Source organism: Pantherophis guttatus, chromosome 13 (genome assembly GCF_059756535.1).
Source record: "Pantherophis guttatus breed Tessera chromosome 13, ASM5975653v1, whole genome shotgun sequence".
Taxonomy (NCBI): Eukaryota; Metazoa; Chordata; class Lepidosauria; order Squamata; family Colubridae; genus Pantherophis; species Pantherophis guttatus.
In genome coordinates this window covers 24,750,001-24,773,441 of record NC_142075.1, presented here as the reverse complement: position 1 = coordinate 24,773,441, position 23,441 = coordinate 24,750,001, and the positions used below count along the sequence as shown (strand labels likewise).

Genomic DNA, 23,441 nt, shown 5'->3' with positions numbered 1-23,441 from the left:
ATTCCTCCCATTCAGATCTCCACAGCTTGTAAATCATTTTTTCCCCAACCTTGGCAACTTTAAGATGGGTGGACTTCAACTCCCAGAATTCCCCAGCCAGTCTTCCCAGAGTTCCTTAGAAAAACACCACCACCACTTCTAGGATCAACGTACAGTGAAGGTCATATAAGAGCAATCACAACCAACATCATGTCAGTTCTTTACTCATGAGCGTTGGGCCTAATTCAGTGGTTCTCAACCTTCCTAATGCTGCGACCCTTTAATACAGTTCCTCATGTTGTGGTGACCCCCAACCATAAAATTATTCCTAAAACCATTGAAAATATGTGTTTTCCAATGGTCTTAGGCGACCCCTGTGAAAGGGTCGTTCGACCCCCAAAGGGGTCCCGACCCACAGGTTGAGAACCACTGGCCTAATTAATTCTTGGATTAGAGACCTTCCAAATGGCTGTAGTAGATTAATCTAGGATGTTTGTTTATTTGTTATAACTTGTGGGTGATACTAGCAAACCATTTGGCCATCTACTACATGGTTGTGTTCATGTAGACACCAATAGTTCAGCTTGACCTTGAGGATCAAGGAGTCTTGAGGGACGCAACCAGTTGGCTAATTCAGATTGTGACCTGAGGGTTGAAACATGCCAGATAAGTGAAGAATCTTCTTGAAATTCATTTCAACATCAGTTATGAAGGAGAATTTTGAGATGGACAGTAGAGAGGGAAGAACCATTCAGATCTGTGGTGCGACTACACTCCAAAGACAATATAAATATGAAACAAACATCTTCTTAATCATCCATCGGTTTTATTTAAAATGCAAACATCACTAATCATGCATATAAGTTGACGCTTGACATTTGTTAGTTCTGCCTTCTGTTTGTGGTTGCATAGGGACACTGTCACAATATATAAAACCATGAAATACAAAAAAACCCCGAACAAACATTTTCAAAAAGATTACAGCAGAGTGAACGGGAGTCGGACAGATGGCTCTACAACTGCAATACTTCGATGTAGTGACTCAGTAAAACATGAAACCATCTAGAGACGTGACCCATGAAAGCACGGAGGTGATACTGGAGAAAACGGATGAGGAGAAAACCATGACAAGATCTTGCCCCAAAGGGAAGATATGTATGTAAACTTATTTAATTGCCCTGTATTTTTGTTCCTGTACTGACACAGAGTATATATCTAGTTATCTATAGCACTCTATACATTAATACACAAGTAATTCCATGCAGTATTTCATAGCAATTTCATGAAGCATTTTCCATCCAGAAATCCTTCTCACCTCTATAATTTTATAACCAGCTCCCAGGTGAAATCTTTAGCAGGTTTTAGCACATCAAAAAAAAGACTTCAGAAGGATGAGGAGAAAATTCCTTACTCCAGGCTGGGAGATGACATCTTGAACAGAAACAATCCTTCAGGGATTGAAATCCCATCAGAATATTTTCCAGATTCTTATAATCTAAATCTGGGCAAGAGTGGAGATTCCAGAAAGTAGGAGAGAAAATGACAATAAATACTGAAAGGACATGGCAAATGAGGAGATGAGATGTAACTGTTAACCATCTCAAGATGCTCTCCTGCTCCATCATGTTTATCCATGCCAAGGCGACATAATTCTGGAGGGTGCTGAGACTATTACGTTAAGACCACATGGATGGTCTGGTGGATCACAGATCTCATCTGATAGAGCAGAAGATGTGTAGATGAAGGATGCTTTATATTTGGACAACTTTCTACAATAGCAAATCTTCCAGAGGTTCTACAGCACAAGTCCCATAATTTCTAGCCAATGTGTTTGGTAGAGTTTTTGGGGACCTGCAATACAATACATCTCAAGACACCAATCTCAGGTGTCTAGATTGCTGAATGTCCTTTGCTAAAAGAACATTTTTTTTGTAGGCACTTCTCCAGGTTACACCAAGTATGAAGTCCAGATCCAAGATGTAGAGAAATGTTTTACATCTCAAAGTTCAGCCATGCTGTGCTGAATAATGCACTCAACAGACTTTCTTCCATATTCATGGAAAATACCAGAGAAAAAATAAATTCAGTTAACTTTCATTTGCCACATCTGTAGCTAAGGGTTATTACTGATGTTCTCTGTTGGGCCTTTGGCTACAGCACTCTGAAAACATGGAGGGTGCTGGGAATGTATCCCATTAAAGCTTCTCAACTTAGTCTGGCTGGGGAATTCTGAGAGTTGAAGTCCACCTGTCTTACAGCTGACCAGGTTGAGAAACACGGCATTCAAGTAAAAAGACCCATGAAAAATCTTGTTATTTTAAAGGTGCTGCTTGAGACCATCAGTTTAATGAGGTGGTAAACACTTTTTTGCAACCTGCCCCCCCTTCACTTGCTCGGCGCACAGCTTGCATTTTTGTAAGAAGGCACAACAATCTCATCCCGATGTGGAAGCTACCTTGAGTCCTGAACCCTCTTTGCAGCCTGAAGGAGTCCAATCCAGGGGCATCTTGGGTTCTTAATTTGGTGGATAATGGAGGCCGATATCTTGTGGCCAATTCCATTGTCCTCACCATCAAATTGTTCCCAGTTTCCATGGTTCAAATTCTGGAATTCAAATTCAGGAAACTGAGGCACAGATGTACGCTTGCTTAAAGGAGCGAGCCATTAGGAGAAGCCAAGCACTGCAGTTATATACACAGTATGCTTTCTTTATAATTATATACATAAAACCTACCATGTTTCCCCAAAAATAATACCCTGTCTTATATTTTTTTGAACCCCAAAATAAGCGCTTGGCCTTAATTTCGGGGAGGTCTTATTATTTTGGGGCACGTGGAGCAAGATGGGGCTCCTCTTGCCGTCTTATCTGATTTCCAGCTCTGTGTTTAAATATTTTTGGCGAGGGCTTATTTTCGAGGGGAGGCTTATTTTAGCGCATGCACTCAAATGCCCGATTGGGCTTATTATCAGGGGATGTCTTATTTTTGGGGAAACTAGGTATTTGCAGAAGGGTACTGCTCCCAATTCCAGATATCCTATTTAACAACGAGTGAACTCCAGTGGCCTGCAGCCCAAAGGACCTTAATGACTGACACCCTGATTTAGAGTTGCTTAATCAGCATAATTTATTCAGATTAAGCACTTCAACTGCTTAAGGTAATGAGGTTTAATGCCCTGATGGAAAGCTGCACCCTTGGAAGCAACGGCGAGTTATATGCAGTAAGGAAAGTTCTCCGTTAGAATAAACATGAAACCCTGTGAACATAACACATGGACAGATAATGATACATTATTATTATTATTATTTATGACACAGTTGTAAACAGCTCCCAAAGCAAGAAAGCAAAAAAATGTGAGGTGGAAAAATGGGACCATAACAGCAGTTTAAAGATCTGTCTGGTATTGTCTGACTCCTGAACTAATTTCAATAAAGACTGTTCTTTGAGGACTTAACCTGCCTTGGAGTTCTGCTTTGAAGTGGAGGCCTTACTTGGAACGCTGACATTCACACTTTGACTAGATGAGATGGCGAGACATCTCCAACAGAGAGCAAGTCCACCTGCTACTTTTCCAGCTGGTTGTTTGCAGACTGGGAAACAGGAGATCCAGTAAGGACCCCTGACTGGAAATGGAACTTGAGAGATGAGTGTGAAAGCTGTGTTATGGCTGAGATCAGAGATCAGTTGCTATGGAAGATCATTTAGAACATGGGTGTCCAACTTTGGCCACTTTAAGACCCATGGACTTCAACTCCTAGAACACCCGAAGTCCACAAGGGTTAAAATGACCAAAGTTGGACACTCCTGCTCTAGAGTGCAACAATTAAGAACTTTTTGCAGGAGAGATCTAAATAACTTCAGGGTCCACCCCTAAATTGAAGGAAACAAAGAGCAGGAACAAGATTTATCTCTTTCTTGCCTTGCTGACCCAAGCTCTTTCCCATGAAAAATCTGAAGCAGAATTTTCATCAAATTAGGACCCAGTTTAGCCTAATCAACATTAATCAAACAGCAGCCAGCAAAGCTAAAATGAGGTCCTGTCGCCAGACAGGAGGCAATTATTAGCAAACCCTGAGTGTTTTGATTACATTTACTGTTCGATATGAAATGATAATGAACACAAAAAGAATTTTGAAAAGCTTCAGAAGCGCATGGTTAATGTTGCCACTGAACTCTAAATGCGAAGTCTGAAATAAATAGATATGTGGATGCTTTTCCTCTCAGTTGCCTGTCTAATGCCATAGTCTTGACCCAAGGAAGAGTAAATATCTCAGAACGAGACCCTCTGCCAAGGGCCCATGGCTGGCTTGGTGGCCAGGACCAAGCTTTGCCCAAAGAAAGACAGCTGGATTCAGTTAATCAAATGACAGCAGTACAGCAGAACAAAAATTTAAAATCCTGGAATAAGATCATAAGAACCCTGCTGATCCAAAGGAATACAGTAGTGGATTTAGTGGACGTGCCAATTCCTTCTAGGTAAGATCACTTCTTTTACTCCATACAACTCCAGTCATTCAAGCAAGGTTAGGAACATTGTCTTCAGACTGCACCATGGTTGGTTAGCTCTTTGGCATAATCCTTGGGTGATTCAATGCCTGTTTCTTGAGCCACAAAAGGAAAAAGAGCACTCTAAGCAATGGCTAGTGTCTCTTGAAGATTAAGGCTAAGAGGGTTGTGTTTAAGGCCATCTCCCTTTCCCCACCTTCCAGGTGTGTTGGGATGGTGCTTCCTAACACACCTGGCTGATCCCAAGTGGAAGGAGACTGTTTAAGGCATGGTAGAATTTATTTTTGCAATTCTGTGTTCATGAAATGGAAGAGAGATCTGGTGCTCTTGGAGAACAAATCATGTTCTGCAGGTAATTTAATAAAAGGAAGGGTTTGGGGTAGATGGGCTCATACTGTTCTCTGTAGCCATCTCTCTGTTCCTGGTCATCATCAGTCTGAACCTTTGTTGCTAGCTATATCTTCATGAGGACACCTTGCCTTAGACAATAAATATTTCTTGCTAGCTGTTATGAGTGTTTCCAAGTCCTGCCTTTGATAACTGCCCTCCATCCTTAGCTATCAAAGGGGGTTGGAAAGTAAAGTTCTGGTTTTTATAGAACCTCAAAGGAAACTTCTCATGGGATAGAGTCACAGGTCTTCCTCTGAACCTATCATGATGCCAACAAACATGATCTTGAGAACTTATTGATGATGGTCAGATGGGTTTATGCCTGGTGTTGCCACCACACAGAAAGCAGGGCTAACTTCAAATTGTGTTTTGAAATCAATACTGGAATATATCTAGATGTAGAGCCATTTTTATACAGCAGATGGTAGTACAAGGGGAGGAGGACTTGATAAATAGCACCTACCAGCTATGCTTTAATGGGTGGCATATTATCATTTGCAAATCTATGTATAGTACAGTTATGTCTATGTGCACACGTGTGTTTTGGGTCATCTGGCAAAACGGAATTATTGCAAAGTTGGAAGAAAAGTCTTGGTAAGAACACCTTTGGAATGTAGAGATGATTGCATCAATCGTAAACAGTCCTTCGGAGGAATGGAGTTTGCTTTACTGTGCTACAGTCGGCTGCATTTATATTAACAGTATTTTTTTTTTAAAAAAAGGAACACGATCACAGGGAAAGTACCCCATACATTAAAATATAATCTTGGAAGAAGCCAAGTTCAACAGCAACAAGGTTTCTAGGAAAGACACATCTCCCAACCTTCTGGCTGGCTCCCCCAACCTTAACTTGAAAAGCAGAGATGAGTCTTATCAAATCCTTCCACATCTGTTGAGAAAGCAACCTCCAGAGCTGGAATTCTGAAAGTTACATCTAGAGAACATCCACTTCAGGAGGGCTGCATTATCAACCTTGGACACCAGTCCGTCCGTCCATCCATCCACCCATCCATCCATCCATCCATCCATCCATCCATCCATCCCAAGCAAACATGGGGCCCAGTTTTGAAAGGAGTTATCTCCCCACTCATGAAAGGGGAGTTTTACATATCCACAGATCTCTTCTGCTGAGTTAAGCTGTAAGTAGTCACAAGTCCTTCGAGAAAGCTAGCTCTTTTGACCCCCGGTTCCACTTGGATGCAGGAGATCCTTCTGCTTGGTGGGACTTCTGGAGGGATAAGTGGTTCAAACTGCTAGATAAGACAATGGGAAATCTGTTGGAAGATGCAAGAGTTTTTGCTGGTTGGGAGAGAAGATTTAAGTACATCCTTCAGACTCTACACTGACAATGAGGAAAATTGTGAACTGCTGTTGAGCTAAAACACCATCTTTTTAACACTTTCTAGATGCAAGTTTTGCTTCCACTGTCCTCCAAAAGATAGTATTTCCTGATCACCATTGATTGCTTCCATCTGATTATGTACTGACCGTTTCGCCATAATGCAGAATTTCGTAGACTCTTCGGCTTTTAAGCCAAAAAGGCTGGAAATCAGCACAAATACCTTGACGAAGTCTGGATGCCTCTGAAACACAGTTTCCAGAGGAGTTTTATGTTTGTTTGTTTTTAAAGAGAAGGATATGGAACATTATTCAAAGTGATGCCCACTTCATGCGCGAGGCCTACAGAGAAGCAGATACAAGGGTTCAGCTCAGAACTTCATCTCTGGAAGCTGCCACAAGCTGTAATCCCCACAGAGCACCATTCCGCCCCTTTGGTGCTTAAATAAAATGTTCCCCAGTGTAAATATATTTTCCTAGATTTAGAATAAAAACACAATTAAGGCACCTACTTCAGTTTTTTTTTTTAAAAAAAATCTTCCACCTACCCCCTGTGATTCTTTTACAAGTATAAACTTTTTATACAGATTTTCTTCTTCTTCTTCTTCTTCTTCTTGCAACAGGAAGTTGGTGGTGGCAGAATCGTTTCAGCATGAAACGATCAAAAAAAAAAAAAAAAAAAAAAGAGGGGGAAAAATGAGGACTGGTTGATTGAAATTGTGGAGGAGATGGTCCAATCTCTTCAAGGGTTTACCCCAACTGTGAAATCAAATCGTTTGAGTGCAAAGATTGGCCTGACTTTCTTGCTGTGTTGCAGGAAAAGACCGAGGTTCTGAGTGCAAATGTCTTTATCAAACAAGGCTGCTGCTGGAGGTGTCTTCATGGTACATAAATAGATACATCCCTGAGTAAGAGGAGAGTTTGATGGAAGAAAATTAGATTCAACCTGGCTGAAGAGACATTCCTGGTTTTGCATTTTTGCATTTTTGTTGCCCTACAAAATTCCCTTTGACACCTGAGCAAAAAAAAAAAAAACCTATACAAAAGAGCATCTTCTTAAGGCTTAAAAACACACACACACAGACAGAGCAAAAAGAAATGTCCAGAAAGAGGTTCCTGGAAGGACCATGAAGAAAAACATGTAAAACTCAAGTCCTACTCTGCCAAATAAAAAATTCTGCAGCAATGTTGCAGGAGAAAAATCCCCCCCCCACTCTCTCTTATTCCCTTCAAAACAGGGCCAACGTTTTCTCTTGCTTTGCTTAAAGACGGGGTGCCAAGCGAAGCATGACCGAGGAGGCAAAGGACCGGATGCAAAGGCGGAGAGCAGAGTGTAGGCGTGGGGAGGTTTTAGGGGGAGCTGCCGGGACTGTCCCTGGGGCTGGACCCATCGGACCGGCTATAGTCACTCAGAGACCCAGTCCTGGAGCTGCAGCCGCTTCGTCTCTTGAGCATGCTGGGATGGAAGTTGGCGTGACGGCGGGCGTGCTTGGTGAGGTGGTCGCTCCGCATGAAGCGCTTTTCGCAGAGCGGGCACGAGAACTTCTTCTCGCCTGTGTGGGTGCGGAAATGCCGGGCTAGCTCGTCCGAACGGGCAAACTTCTTGTTGCAGTCTTCCCAACGGCATTCAAAGGGCCTCTCGCCTGCAGGGACACACAGAAAAGAGAAAGAGGTCACCTCCTTGGTTCAATTCCGTCTTTTATTACGGTCACCCACCAGAATTCAAACATTAAATAAATAAAATAAAACAGAAGAGAACAAGAGCTAATAGTGTATTACAGTTGGGTGTGTGTGATCATGGATAGATGGCCAAAGTCTGCCTAATTTGATAGACATTGTCCAGGATGCTATAAAACACTTCTATGGCTTTCCCGCATCTTGGTTAGTGAGCTTATCTTCCTGGGCAGCCCGAATGCCTGTTTCTAGGGAGGGCAGTTTAAAATTATTATTTTTCCCTTCCTGTGGACGAAGGGATAATAAACACGCTGCAAAGTTGCTTGAGGTTTGGTGGGCAAACGAAGAAGGGGCGGCGATGAAATTGTCCATCTCTTTTGTCCCTTGATTTATATCTGACATGCTCTTTTTAATATAGCAAACCCATAAATTCAGAGAACAAACAACGGGGAGAGGGGGATGTCACCACACCTTCATAAATGCAGAAGAGAGGATTATTGGTCAAGTTACTGGCAGTTTCTACAGCAAGGAAGATGAGCAAACAGACATAAATTGCAGAAGGTTGACAAAACAGTTTGTCTGTTCCAGCTCAGCTAAAGGACTTTTTTTCCCCCAGTTCCCACCTATTAAGGAACAAAATTGCATTTCCTTTGGATTCTCAGGTCAACTTTGTCTACCCAAAGGACAGAAACAATTGCTACAAGCTTGAGGATTAAACAGCCACCCCCTATTCCTTGTGGGGTAAGATCCTATTGCTCTATTTTCCTGTCATGTCGGAGGTGGGTCTATTATGTTACCTTAGCCCTGTGTTTCTCAATTTTGGCATGTCAGCTCTGCCCCGACTTGGTCCTTTAGGCAAGAAAGACCCTCAACTCCATTTGTAGTACAAGGTATAGTTTACTAAAAGCCTAGTGGATTACAGTATAGCAATGGCAGAACTAAAGTTCGTGCACCAAACTTTCCTGGTTAACTTTTCCTGCCCAATTCATTCCTCTTGCTAGTCCCTTATTGTTTAATTATATTTGAATCAATTGTTTTAAGAACTGTCTCTTCAACAGTGAGCTGTTACGTTCCATTACCAGCGCTTTGACCTTGAGATGGTGTCTCTGGAAGGTACGATGAATAGTTAGCCTTCCGCCCCCTCCTAACCGGCTCCCTCCTTCCGTGGCAGACTGGCAGATGGCAAATGCGAAGCTCAAGTGAATGATGGCAGTCCTGACATGGCAACTTTAAGATGTATGAACTTCAACTCCCAGAATTCCCCAGCTAGCAATGCGAGGGAGTTGAAGTCCACACATCTTAAAATGGTCAAGTGTGTGAAACATTGCTCTAAGACAGTGTTTCTCAACCTTGGTAGCTTGAAGATGGGTGGACTTCAACTCCCAGAATCTTAGCTGAGGTATTCTGGGAGTTGAAGTCTGCATATCTTGGTAATTTAAGATTGAGAAACACTCCCTTAGAGACCAACTGAAATGCTTCACAGTGTTTATCTATTTATTCAATTTATATGGCAACAAACAGACTATGGGTGGCAAACCATCATAACCTAACTGAATACCAATATTTCCATCAGTTGACAGTGCTGCACTGTCCTCCAGAATTCTTCTTGAGGCTGGAAGTTAAGCAGAAACAACAAGGAAGGAAGGCAAGATGACAAATGACAACATCTCCAGAGCATATTGATTAAGGTTTATTAATCAATCCTATGAGAAATATTTCTAGCATTGAGTTTTCTAATAGATAGATCTAACTATCCAGGATGTCCATTTCTTCCTTCCCAAAATGAGGGTGAGATATCCTTCATTAGATGAAGATAACCAATGATATGGTTATTAAATGACTTAATCAATAAAGATTCTATTCTATTCTATTCTATTCTATTCTATTCTATTCTATTCTATTCTATTCTATTCTATTCTATTCTATTCTATTCTATTCTCTACACTCTACACTCTACACTCTACACTCTACACTCTACACTCTACACTCTACACTCTACACTCTACACTCTATTCTACCCTAGTCTCCAAAAGGTTTCAGAGTTTATTTCATGTGGTTACACAATTCTGTGACCTTCAGTTGAGGAGGCGAGAGAGAATAAAACCTATTTATGTTCTCCCATGACCCCCAGCAGGATGTTTGATGGCCTCCAACTGCCTGTTCTCTTGGGTATCACATGCAGAAGGCCTGTCGTGATGGATAGATTTGAACTTTTCCACTGGGTCAGGCTTCCAAAGGCAGCCTCTGAAGCGGCTCCTTTCTCTCCCCTATCTGTACTCAGAGCTCAGAGGACCCTTCTATACAGCATCTCCTGAGCTCTCCTATTGTCCCTTTCTCTGCAACCAGGATGGAGGGGTGGGGAGGATGTGGTTATACAGTATCAAGTGCCCTATTACTGGCAGGAAAGAAAGCAACTGAGAAAAAGAGAGCAGTAGAACTCATTGCCTCATATTTGTTAAGGAACAAGCAGTGTGGCAAAATGTCTTGCATCAGACTCAATTCTTCAGAAGGCACCTGTGCAAAACAGTTGCTGGGCCCCTGGAAATATCTGTTGGCTATTAGGACATGGGCTACTGCTCTTCAAACACGGGATCATCCTGTTGGTACAACCAACACCCACAAAAAGAAAAAAAAAGAGCAGAATAACAAAAACAGAGTTGGAAGGAACCTTGGAGGTCTTCTAATCATTCCTTACACAAGAAGGAAACCTTATATCATTCTAGACAAATGGTTGCCCAGTCCCTTCTCAAAAGCCTCCAGTGATGGAGCAACCACAACTTCTGGAGGCAAACCGTTCTACTGGATGATTGTTCTCACTGTCAGGAAATTCCTCCTTAGTTCTAGGTTGCTCCTCTCCTTGATTAGATTCTCCATCCATTGTTTCTTGTCCTGCCTTCGGGTGCTTTGGAGAATAGATTGACTCCCTCTTCTTTGGCGCAGCCCCTGAGATATTGGAACACTGCTCTCATGCCACCCCTAGTCCTTCTTTTCATTAGACTAGACATCCCCAATTCCCGCAACCGTTTTTCAAAACATTGAATGAAATGTCCGTCTCTGTCTTGAAAACGGGTGCTTTCTTGGTTCCATAGCAGCTGATATTGGACCATGCCTCACCATCAAGAATAAGACTTTGGCCAAAAGCATCTACCATCGAGATACAGGTAGTCCTTCACTTATGACCGTATTTGGCACTGGGAATTTCGGTTGCTAAATGAAGCAGTTGTTAAGCGAGTCATCATGTGACCAGACTCAAACTTACAACCATTCCTACTGTGGTTCTTAAGCAAATCACATGGTTGTTAAGCGAATCATACAGTCATGAAGCTCATCTGGCTTCCCTAACTGGCTTCGCTTGTTGGGAACTGGTTGGAAAGGTCGCAAATCGTGAACAGAGGGCACTGCAACCGGTCATAAACTAAGCGCCCAAATTACAGTCATGTGACCTCAGTGGTGATGCGACAGTTGTAACTTCGAGGAGAAGTCATACATCCTTTTTTTTCCTGAAGCCATCATCCTTTTGAACCAACATTTAATCAATGGTCGTATGATGAGGATGACCTGAACACTCCCAATCTAGGGAGGGATGGAAGGGCTGTTTCTCCAGGGGTGTAATAGTGCAGGGGTCCCCAACCTTTCCAGATTGGCAGCCTGGCACGGGGGTGGTGGTGGAAGAGAGGGATGGTTCCGTGCAAGGTGCACACCTGTGCACAGCTCCATTGTGCAAGTGGAGCTTCACACGTGAGCACAAACACCCACCGCTCGCGCGAGTGGAGCTTCATAGGCAGGCTTGCCCATCGCTTGTGCAGCCCAGTTCCAAACGGGCGAAATAGAGTATGAACTCCATGAGTTTGTAAATTAGGCTTGTTCCGGGCATAGAACCAACCCCCCCTCCCCCGCAGCCAGAATATTCGTTTCTGCGGCAGGAAAAAGTGCTGGGAACCACTCCGGTGATAGGCCAATCATGCACAATTTTTGGGGGGGCGGGGGTGGAATTGCACCGGCTAAGCAAACCAAGGAGTATTTTTAAACAAAGCGTCCTTAAATAAGGCTTGCCATCTTTGGGCAAATATCTTTCCACTTCCCCTGTTTTTTGTACAGGCACTTCAAACTGACCAACAGGCTGAACCTCAAAACCTCCCTCTGGGCAAATGAGATATTTGGGGTTTGCATAAAAGGTGCTTTCTTTCCAGGGTTGCATCAAAGGAGAAAAGAGAGAGAGAGAAAAAAGCCGATCTTAACCATTGGCCTCTTTCTTTGAACTGAACGCAGGGCTATTTTAAGCCCAGCCATTTATTTATTCCCCTTGGAAGGTTTTCATTTATCTTTGGGGTTTCCTGGTTGTAAAAGCCCAAAGACTTTCAGCATATACAACTCCAGGCTGTGTGTCATCAGGGTTTGATTTCGGTCTGAACTTCGGAGTCAGCAAGGCTATTTATTCCTTCCTAGATCTGTGCCACCCTGGAGCTGGAAAGACCTCTTGGAAAAGAGGGCTCGGTTTTTCCATGAATAATTTGAAAACGAAACCTCACCCTTCCTTCCCTCATGTCCCCTCCTTGCTTTGGCACCTTCTGCCTCCACCGTTCTTGAACAGGTCTCATCCTGACATCACTGAGCTCCTCAAAGAATATGGCTTGGTGACTCCAGGAGCAGTTGACTGCTCAGGAGTCACCAATGACTCAGGACAGTTAATTTCAGTGGTATAGAAGGATGGTCTTTTATTAAGGCTACATATTATGGCCTGTCGCCCCTCCCTTCCCTCCCTCCCTCCCTCTTTCCTTCCCTCCCTCCCTCCCTCCTTCCTTCCTTCCTTCCTTCCTCCTTCCTTCCTTCTTTCTTTCCCTTCCTTCCTTCCATCCTTCTTTCCTCCTTCCTTCTTTCCTCCCTCCCTCCCTCCTTCCTTCCTTCCTTCCTTCCTTCCTCCCTCCCTCCCTCTTTCCTTCTTTCCTTCTTTCTTTCCTCCCTCCCTCCCTCCCTCCCTCCCACCCACTTTCCTTCTTTCCTTCTTTCCTTCTTTCCTTCTTTCTTTCTTCCCTCTCTCCCTCTCTCCTTCCTTCCTTCCTCCCTCCCTCCCTCTTTCCTTCTTTCCTTCTTTCCTTCCTCCCTCCCTCTCACTATAGGCTTCCCTTAAGCTCTCCCCCAAGGAGCTGTAGAGACCCCTGTCATAAGACTCATTAAGGGTGCCTGGCATCTTTGGAGCCGCAGTTCCTTATTCAAGTTTCAACACATCTCCCAACGGTGGGGTGGAGGAAAAGGTTGGCATTGCTCACACATTTTTTTCAGTAGCTATGTGTGACACTTTCCACAAGGCTGCTAATGAGAACCAGAAAGGATATTTCTGTGTTTTGTGGCAATCAGTTCATTGGCTTTAAACATAATAAGAGGGGTAATGGAAAAGTTGTGTAGACAAACAATAAAACCAAAGCAAACTCTTCCTTCTTTATTTTTATGCACACAAGCCAGGAAAGCAAGAAACTCTGCCAGAGAGGTGAAACTTGAGCGTGTCTCCAGGTAATCCTCGACTTATGACCACAATGGAACCCCAGATTTTTGTTGCTAAGCAAGACATTTGTTCAGCGAATTTTGCTCCATTTTACTGCCTTCCTTGCCAAGGTTGTTAAGTAAATCAGCTGTTAAAGTGAATCAGTTGTTAAATGAGTCACACGGTTGTTAAGTGAATCTGGCCTCCCCATTGACTTTGCTTGTCAGAAGGTCACAAAAAGGGATCAAGTGACCCCCGGATACTACAACCGTCATAAATATGAGGCATTTGTCAAGCATCTGGATTTTAATCAAGTCACCGTGGAGGTCCTGCAACAATCGTGTGAAAAATGACCCTAAGTCACTTTTTAAAGTGCCGTTGTAACTTTGAATGGTCGCTAAATGAACTGTTGTAACTCAAGGACTAACTGCATAAGGAACCTGCTGGCAAAGGCCCTGGAGAGCACGCATTTCCCTTCCAATTTGCTGTTCAAATGGACTGTTGATCCGGGAAGCGGCATAAATGAACCTCCATCGTGGAGGTCCATCCTCCGAGAACTGAGCAGCCACGCAGGTCTCTATAAACCAGAGGTCTTCAACCTTGGCAGCTTTAAGACTTGTGGACTTCAATTCCCAGAATTCTCCAGCCAACTATGCACAGAGAATTCTGGGAGTTGAAGTCCACAAGTCTTAAAGCTGCCAAGTTTGAAGACCTCTGCTATAAACTGATCTGGATAAGGGGTGGGGTGGGGGGGGAACCGTGGGACCTTTTGAGAGGGCATACATCAGGCTACAAAGAGTGTGTACACAAGGATTAATTGCAGATTTAATCCGGGCCATTTCTGAATGCGGGCCACACCTGTGCCTGACTCATCGTAAGTACACGTGGGTGGATTACAAAGCCTTCTCGGAAGAACAGCTGTCAGGGCCGAGGACGGGGCTTGCCAACGAATGTTTGCATGCAAACAAAATCATCCAGCAAACAATTGGGAGACCCTGAGAAAGCCGCCTGGGTGCCCAGGCTGTGCGTGGCATCTGCTCTTCTGGGTTAAGAGCGTCTGAACGTTTGCAGTCCTGTGCAACTAATCAAGGAGAGAAGCCATTAGGAGGAATTTCCTGACAGGGAGAACAATTAACTGGTGGAACGGTTTTCCTCCAGAAGTTGTGGATGCTCCATCACTGGAGGTTTTCAAGAAGAGATTGGGCAGCCACTTGTCTGGAATGGTCTAGGGTCTCCTGCTTGAGCAGGGGGTTAGAAGATCTCCAAGGTCTATCTTCTAGATCCTTGGCCCACAGAATTTGGAGGATGCCCGTCCTGTCTGACCAGATTTGAGAGGTACAGACGACTGAGGATAGATAGTCCTTCAAATAACCTGGAAGGCTTTAAAAGTGACAACCAGCATCTTGAATGGCAGAAGCACCCTGGCGACCAATGCAACTCATACAGTAGAGTTGTACTGTTTATACCCCAGGAATCACAGATTTGCTCATCCTGATTAAAATGGACCAATAATAACCTCCTAGCCTTGAAAAAGTTTAAAACTTTGCTTAAATTCCCCAGACTGAGCCACCAGTGAATTGAGAAGAAACTCATGACCATCATCTCTGAAAATACTAGAAGGCAAACCTGAGGAAAATACAGTAAACCAAGCCAGAGGCTATATCTTGTTTTGTAAACCATCTCAGATGACTCAGTCAACCAAGATAAACGACTGGTGAAGAGAACTGCTAGGCAATTTGGTCTTGAGTAACATTCATTTTAGGTCAGAGGTAGAATTGAAAACATCAGGAGTTGCGCAAAGAAATATGTCCTCGGTCTTTTCCAACATGAAGAACCTCAAGAGGTGCTGAGCTCAATTCCCAGAATTCTCAGCAATAACCTGTTGACTGGGGAGTTCTGGGAATTGAAGTCCCCAATCTTGAGGGACTGACAATTCAACTTCTTTGGCACTTAACGCAGCAGCTCCTAGCAGTTTTCCAATGCAAATTCCCCCTGCTGATTTAACTTTTTAAAATCATACCTGGTCAGGAAACTAGATATCTCAGAAAGTGTTTTCCTCTCTATGAATCATGAAGCACAGTTTAAAAAATAGGTGAAGCTTCAGTTGGATTATTAGGGCTGGCTTTTTTGATTCCACCCTATGGATGCCCCCCTGATCTTGGTAGAGAACTAGTGCGTTTTGCAAAGTAATTCATTTGTATTTCAATCTGTAGGTCTTTGTGAATTGTGGCCTATTCTTAAATTGAGAGTCGATTAATCCCATGCCTTAATTAAAATAAGTGTGGCCCTAGGGTGCCTTTTTCTGATGTTGAAAAAAAAGCAGAAGACAACGAAATTCAGCAGACAAATGATCTCATTTATTCTTTGAAGGAAAAGTCATTGTCCACCATTTATTTTTATTTCCCCAGGGAAAGTAACAAACCAGAAATGCATTGCTTATAAAGAAGAATCCGCCATGCTATTAACTAATTGAAAGAGGTACTGCCCCAATTATGCAACTAAAGATCTGCTTGCTTAATCTACCAGTTAAGTTTTGCAGCCCCTTTTAAGCGAGCCGTATCTAAAGATGACCACAGCATTGATCATCTGAGAGTCATAACCGTCTTACCACTGCTCCCTCTGTACTTTGAGACCCATTTCAAATACAAAGGACACCCTGCTTCATTGCTTTTAGTCTCTGAAATGGAAGCAGTCCTCACTTAGACACCTGCTTGATCTTCTGACTTAGATGGGTTGAAAATTGGGAATTTGTTTTCCTTTGTTGTAGAGCACAACACAAAGGTGTGGAATAGCTTTAGTGAGAGAAGGTTTCTGAGGGTTGCTTCATTGACAGTAGCCCTCTGAAATGGATTGAGCCTTCTTCTCATTGGTCTTGTTTTCTGGTGGCTTCACGAATAGAAGTCTTGGTCCTGATAAGGAAGTGGTTTCCCACTGTCTTCTTTTGCTGTGTGGTTGTTTGTCTGAGTTTAGCTTTCAGATCTGAGACTTCCAGATGGTTCTCTAGACAAACAATGACTATCCACACTTGGTTGACTTCTTCAGGACCAGCCAAAGACTGATCATAATTTTGTTGAGTTCCAAAAGGATTGACTGATCTCTTCTATGTCCTTCTAGCTGCTTCATAACCCCGATGTGGAAAACACACAGCCAGTTTCTCCTACATAACTTTGCATTTGTGACTCTAGAAAGTTGCAGACGACTTCTTTTTGAGAGACAGACTACGATGATTGTGTGCATTGTCATCACCCTTTGAATGTTTTGCCTCTCTCTAGCACTCAAGCAGGAAATGTAAGACAACCATCATCCTCCAGCAATAGGAAAACATGCTTTCTGCTCAAGTCAAGTGTGCAAATTCAGATAAGGTTGAAAGAGGCATCGAGGCAATTGAGGCTGGTGGTTTTAAACTATGTTCTGAAGAAAGAGATTAAAAAACCAAAAAAAGTCTCATTGCCCTGCTAACTGTGTACTTCTGGTAGGTTAAGTAGGACCCACAAAACGCCTGGAGCTCCAAGGTGCAAAATCTGTTTGCTCTTGCAGAAATCCCTTTCACTTCAAAGTAGGTTGTGCAAGAGGTTTTACTTGTGCCTTGTGCTCCACAATGTTTTCTCCAGAATGATTTGAAATTTTTCTCCCTTTCAGTGTTGAAATATCTTAGAAGACGTCTCCCAAGTTCAGCCAACTGCTAACGTGTCCAATTTCTCCCTTAAGCACCAGTGAATCTCCTGGACATGAACTGCTGAAACGACAAGCTCTGCAAAACACAGGCTCGATTTGTCTGGCTGCTCAGCCTGCACTTAAATAACCCTCACCGTCTGGCTGTTGTCTCACCCGCATACAGTAAGATCATGATCTCACTCAACCACGTGAGCTGCTCTCCAGCGAAAGCCAAAAGGGACGACCAGTAAACAAGCAAAGTAGAACCATCCAGGGAGCCTTTAAGAAGGACGTCTGAAGCGCATGCCCTCAATTTGGGCTGTGGCTATGCCTTCCTGCTTTGGCTCCCTCAGCAACATTTCAGATCCAAACAGTTAATCCAGGATTATTTGGAGGGAAACTGGGGAGGGAAACGCAGAGGCCCACTTGAAGTTATAAAACAGAAAAAGGAATCACGTGGCCGCCTCAGACGCATTCTAGGGTTCCAGGTTTGGACATGCCCCAGCCGCGCACAGCCAGACAAAACAGGAGTTCAACACATGTGTGCTGAGATGTAAAAAAAAAAAAAAGTTGCTTTTTTAGAACCGATCTAAATGAAATGCTTTGTGTTCAACTTTTGTCAAGAGAGCACTTTTGCTCCGTCCCTCCCCATCCTAAAATGTAGGATATGCAGGACTCAATAAAGGAGAATATTTGTAGCTCCGGGTTGAAATGAGGCACCTTTAGTGCTTTCTGAGCTTGGTTGTTTTCTTGCAGATGTTTCATGGCCCAAACTAGGTAATAACTCTAACTCTAACCCTGATGATGTTAGTTTGGGTAACAAAATGTCTGCAAGACAAGCTCAGAGAGTACCAAGGATTCCTCATGCAGGACTCATTTCACTTGCTTTAGATGGTAGCCGAGACCCTGCTCTGGGTCTCTTCATTTGTGTCCCAAAGAGACAAAATGGGACAATTGTGAAGATTAGGAGAATAATCTAACTTTGGGATTCCCCACTGAGTAACGTGTGATGCTCCATGATGAAATTTCTGCTGAAATTTCTACCCAACATTTCTTTCTTTCTAGGAAGAGATCCTCTTCACTTGAACTTTCTGACTGGTTACAGATGGTTGGTTTGTTCGATTTGGAAACTGGGAGAAACTGATGGTGTGTTTTTCACATCAGGGTTATGAAGCAGCTAGAATACCTGAGGAAATTCTCTGAAGGACATAGAAGAGACCAGACAATCTTTTTGGAATGCAACAAAATTATGAACAATCTTTGGCTGGTCTTGAAGAAGCCAACCAAGCTTGGATGTAGTCAGACCTGACACATCTCCTCACCATGAAGAGGTCCAGTATTTCCAACCAAAAAAGTGTTCCCCATATAAGCCTAATTCTACATGTCAAATTGTGACCTGAATGATTCCCCTTCTGCTTCTTTGAAGACTTCCCTCCAAGCTGGTCTCCCAACCCCATCATCTTCGAGACATTTCCCTGGAAACTCTACCGAGAAGAAGCCAAGAGAAAGCTGCTCTATTTCTTTCAATGTTGAACCTGCCCAAACAATTCAAATTCATCATTGTTTCCCTATCCACCCTTCCTTGATGACCAAGGGAGAGTGTCCAAGGAGGTCATTAACCCTGTTAGTTTCCTCCTGCCACCTTCAAGACCACCTCTTTCCAAAATCCAAACACCCCAACTTCTGAAGGACCCCAAAGAAGATCATGTCCTCTGTTACTTCCACTGGATAACAGAAGAGTTAAAATCCCGCCTATTAGGAGCACACCAGAAGGTGAGGCGAAAGATTATTTTGGGAAACATATTTGATCGTGTGGACACTCCAGAGACTGCGAAGCAGGATTAGAGCAGCAGCAGCTGAAGAGAATTTTTTACAGGCTGGCTCAAAAGGGAGCAATTAAATACGCAATTCCCTTCCCTGATTCAAAAGCAATTTGACCCAGCCATAGAGGCCTTGAATTAACTGGCTTTCAACTCAGGTGGATCTGATATTGACCCGGTGCATGCGGGATAAATTCCTAGTCAGATGGAATTAAAAACTGCCTGCTGATATTCCCGCAGTTGCTCTTGGCTGCCATAAACTCATTTGGAAAACATTCTTCCTTCCCCTAATGTAGGATTTGGAGTGAAGTTGCTAAGATTCACAAGTACCTTCCAACTCCAGAGAGCTGGGCAAATCTGCTTTAATCTGCTTGCTGGGTAAATACGTATTGTTTGTTTGTTTGTTTTTAAAAGAGATTCCATATATCAGCGTCCGTTGTGCCTTCTCCGTTTTCTCTTCGAAAGAGCAGGACAAAACCTCCTGTCTCCAACGTGAGCTTGATATGTTAACAAGGCTAATTAGTCCCTTGGCACTCCTTTGCCATTATCTCCAGCAAATGTTGCCAGGGAACTCATACCGGGGGCTGTTGGCCTCCTCATTACAGTAAAGAAAGTGGAATTGAGGGGGTTGGATAAAGAGAGGGCTGAGGACAGAAAACGTTCTTAATGCTTAGTTCTTTTGTCTCCGGCCAATTCATTACAATGAGAATTATAGCTCAAAGCAATTAAGACGCCAAGACCACACCAGACCTGCACCCTGGGTGTCCAGATTCCAACGGAAGGAGTTGTTTATAAGTGCATACCTCAAAATGTAAAGTGTGAATTTAACCCACAGGTTTTGAAAACAGAGTTGGTGAAGGGGCACAGATTAACGGCGAGTGCCAGCTTTGAATGTTTCTGGCAGCCAACACCCAGCCTCCTTGATGGGCTGCACAGTTAGAGACGTCCTGTTGACCTGCCTGATTTGGAGTTGTGGAAATTGAAAGTGCTTGGCACGTTTCTTGGATTAGAGCAGGGGTGAAAGTCAAGGCCCGGGGGCCAGATTCAGCCTGCGGGGTGCTTGGAGACCCCTGCCCTACAGAGTAAGAGAGATAGGAGGGGAAAGCTACCATGTTACTTTTGTTAATGTTGATTCTGTTCTCCCTCTTTGCATGTAGCAGTAACCAACTTCTAGTGTGCTTGAGATGGACAAATGTTTGTCAAACATGGATTGGGGCAGTGAAAATCAAATATTTCTTTTATCTTCTCCCAGCTGTTCAAGGAAAACACACTTGCTTGAGGAACGGCAGCTTTCTGTGCCAAAAAAAAGCTTTCTTTTTTTTGCTGAGTGTTGACATTTCTGAATCTAATGAGCTAGTCCTTGCCTCCTCACTATTCATTTATAAGCAAGGAAGGTGTGGAGACCCAATGAAGAAGAAAATGTTAATGATCCACAGTGAAGATCTCCTTTCTGTGTCCCTCAGATCCCAGCCAGAGGTGGGTTTCAGCGGGTTCTGACCAGTTCTGGAGAACTGGTAGCAGAAATTTTGAGTAGTTTGGAGAATTGGTAAATACCACCTCTGACTGGCCCCACCTCCATCTATTCTCTGCCTCCCGAGTCCCAGCTGATCGGGAGGAAATGGGGATTTTGCAATATCCTTCACTTGGATTGAGGAGGGAATGGAGATTTTACAGTATCCTTCGCCTGCCACGCCCACCAAGCCATGCCCACAGAACCGGTAGTAAAAAAATTTGAAACCCACTACTGATCCCAGCCCAGGGAAGGCAAATATTCATTCAGTCCAGGGTCCAATCTGGACTCCTTGCTGCTATGCAACAAAGTCCCAAAACTGGGGGGTCCTTGGTGCTCTCTGAGCTCTGTTCTTTCCTTACAGAAGTTTTCTTACCGTATTCTGGTAACATCATATAACCTAGATGGGTAATGAAACATCTGCAAGCACCAAGGACCCCACACAGTTCAACCCTGAGCTGCAAGCATTCTCTTGAATTGGTGCCATGTATGGACTTCAAACGCTTCAGACAGCATGCAAATGGGAGCTACCACTGATGATGTTACCTAGATGGGGAATGAAACGTTTGCAAGCCAACAACCAAGCTCAGAGCTACTGTGGGAAGGAAGCCACACTCACTTGCACTGCTGATGTTACTTGTTTGAGTCATGAAATGTCTTCAAGAAAACAGCCAAACCCAGAGAGCACCAAGGATCCTACAATCCTCCTCCTCCTCCTCCCTTACCAACCCCACTGTCTTCTAGCACTGAAGGTGTTCCCTTGTTAGGTAATGAAACATCTGCAAGAAAACCACCAAGATCAGAGACCACCAAAGACCCCACAGTCCCCCTCCTCCTCTTTCTCTCCTCCCAAACCCCATTCCTTCTAGCACTGATGATGTTCCCTAGTTGGGTCATGAAATGTCTTCAAGAAAACCACCAAGCTTGGAGAGCAACAAGGACCCCCACAATGCTGAGCTACAGGTATTCTCCTCTATTGAATTCTCAAAACACCTTTTGCTCCTGCCTCAATTCCAACTGGCTGCAACCCATTGGAATTGCAGCCAGTGGGTTGCAGCCGATGGAATTCCTGCTTTTTTCCTCACTCCCACTCACTGCTCAGTTTCTCCAAATCCCACTGAACGGCTTCCAGGAAGCCCTTTGCAGCATCCCTGCCAATGTAGCTAGAGAAGCAAATGAAATATTATTGCTTGTGGGCGGACCAAAAGGCCACTGATAAGATGTCCTTAATTCCTGCCTCCTCTGGTGGCTTATAATGTTCCAGGATGGAATCGTATTTCAGTTCTCTTGTATGTCCACCTGCAAAAAAACGTTGAAGAGGGAGGAACAAGCAATTCTTTTCAGGGAGAATTTGATTGCTCCCTTAGACCAGTTTTTTCCTTCCTTCCTTCCTTCCTTCCTTCCTTCCTTCCTTCCTTCCTTCCTTCCTTCCTTCGATTATTGCTGTCTACCTCTGAGAGCATACCCAATGATAAGAATCACCCCAAAAGAAGAAATACCAGGCCTGTACAAGTATACGTTTTGGTCTGGATCAACACAGAAAACGTTGGAAGGTCTTAGATCAGGGGTGTTCAACCTTAGCAACTTGAAGACTTCTGAACTTCAACTCCCAGAGCTCTGCAGCATGAATTCTGGGAGTTGGAGTCCATAAGTCTTCACGTTATCAAGCTTGGACTCCCACTGTCTTAAATATTCCATGGACTCAACAGAATGCTGGGACAGGATAGACACCAAAATCTGCTAAAAATAACAACAGCAATTGTACGCCCAGTAAGTCTGCTTTGAACGTGCATACATGATTGAGAATAAACACAGCCAAGGGGGGAAAATTAGCTATCGAAAGCCCGCTTTGAAGGTTTTTATCAAGGGCCCCAGATCTACATTGTGACATATCATTCTCTCTGTAAAACGAGAACCATGTTTTTTTCTTGCAAATGAAAGCTGAACTTGTGCATGCTTTATGATTTCAAGTTTTTTTTTTTTTTTTTTAATTCTGTTTGCTTTCTGTGCCCCTTGATACTTTCAGGAAGGTTTTGATTTCATTTCTTCTTATGATCTATTTTTTCTGCTTTTCATATGTGATGTGGTTTAGGTTTCTTTGTTCTTGTTGCAGCAAAATAATTTTATGAGCACCGAATTGGAAAGCAACAAAAAGAGGGTGGAGAGGAAGTAGACCTGTCTAGCAAGTAGCAGGTCTGTCTTGCCATCATCAAACGTTATATGAGGCCTCTTTCTAAGCCTGAAGAGATCCTCTTAACTTTCTACTGGCTGTTTAAATACAGCACACTCTGTGTCTATCTTGTACTTTGTTCACATGCGGACAGAAAGATAATAGGAGAATAATGGAATAATGGTGCTGGAAGGGACCTTGGAGGTCTTCTAGTCCAACCCTCCCTGCTCAAGCAAGGAGACCATCTACCATTTTAGACAAGTGGCTGTCCAGTCTCTTCTTCAAAACCTCCAGTGATGGAGCACCCACAACTTCTGGAGTCAACTTCTGTTCCACTGATTGTTCTCACTCTCCAGAAATTTCTCCTTAATTCCAGGTTGCATCTCTCCTTGATTAGTTTCTATCCGTTCCTTGTCCTGCCTTCAGGTGCTTTGGGGAATAGATGGACCCCCTCTTCTCTCTGACAGCCCCTCAAATATTGGAAGACTGCTGTCATGTCCTCCCTAGTCCTTTCACTAGACTATGCCCAATTCCTGCAACCGTTCTTTGTGTGTTTTAGCCTCCGGTCCCCTAATTATCTTTGTTGCTCTTCTCTGCACTCTTTCTAGAGTCTCCACATCTTTTTTGTATCGTGGTGACCAAAACTGGACAATCTCTTGATTCTATCCCTCTGTTAATGCAGCCTGGGGGTTGCATCGGCTGCAGCACACAGAAGGTCAGATCAGCAGAAGTCAATAGGCAGCTAAGGGATTCAGGGAGAACAGCAGGTGCCTATTTCAAAGAAGCTTAGAACAAACCTTGGGTTAAGTCAACATTTGTGCCCGTATTACTTCATTACTAAGTGCGTTTGGAGAAACCTCCAGCACGTGGCCTGGATTCACACAAAACCGTGCAACTTCCCGAAGGAACAAAGCTCAGATTG

At 43.6% G+C, this 23,441-nt stretch overlaps 1 protein-coding gene across 1 annotated transcript in view; it reads right to left on the bottom strand.

The window, feature by feature from the left end:
• Positions 1 to 785: 785 nt before the first annotated feature.
• Positions 786 to 23,441, bottom strand: part of KLF13 (KLF transcription factor 13) — a 26,820-nt gene continuing 4,164 nt past the window's right edge. Inside the window, exon 2 of the mRNA XM_060689501.2 lies at positions 786 to 7,855. Within this exon, the coding sequence (XP_060545484.2) occupies positions 7,563 to 7,855 (293 nt within the window). The 3' untranslated portion in view covers positions 786 to 7,562. The remainder of the gene's footprint in view (positions 7,856 to 23,441) is intronic.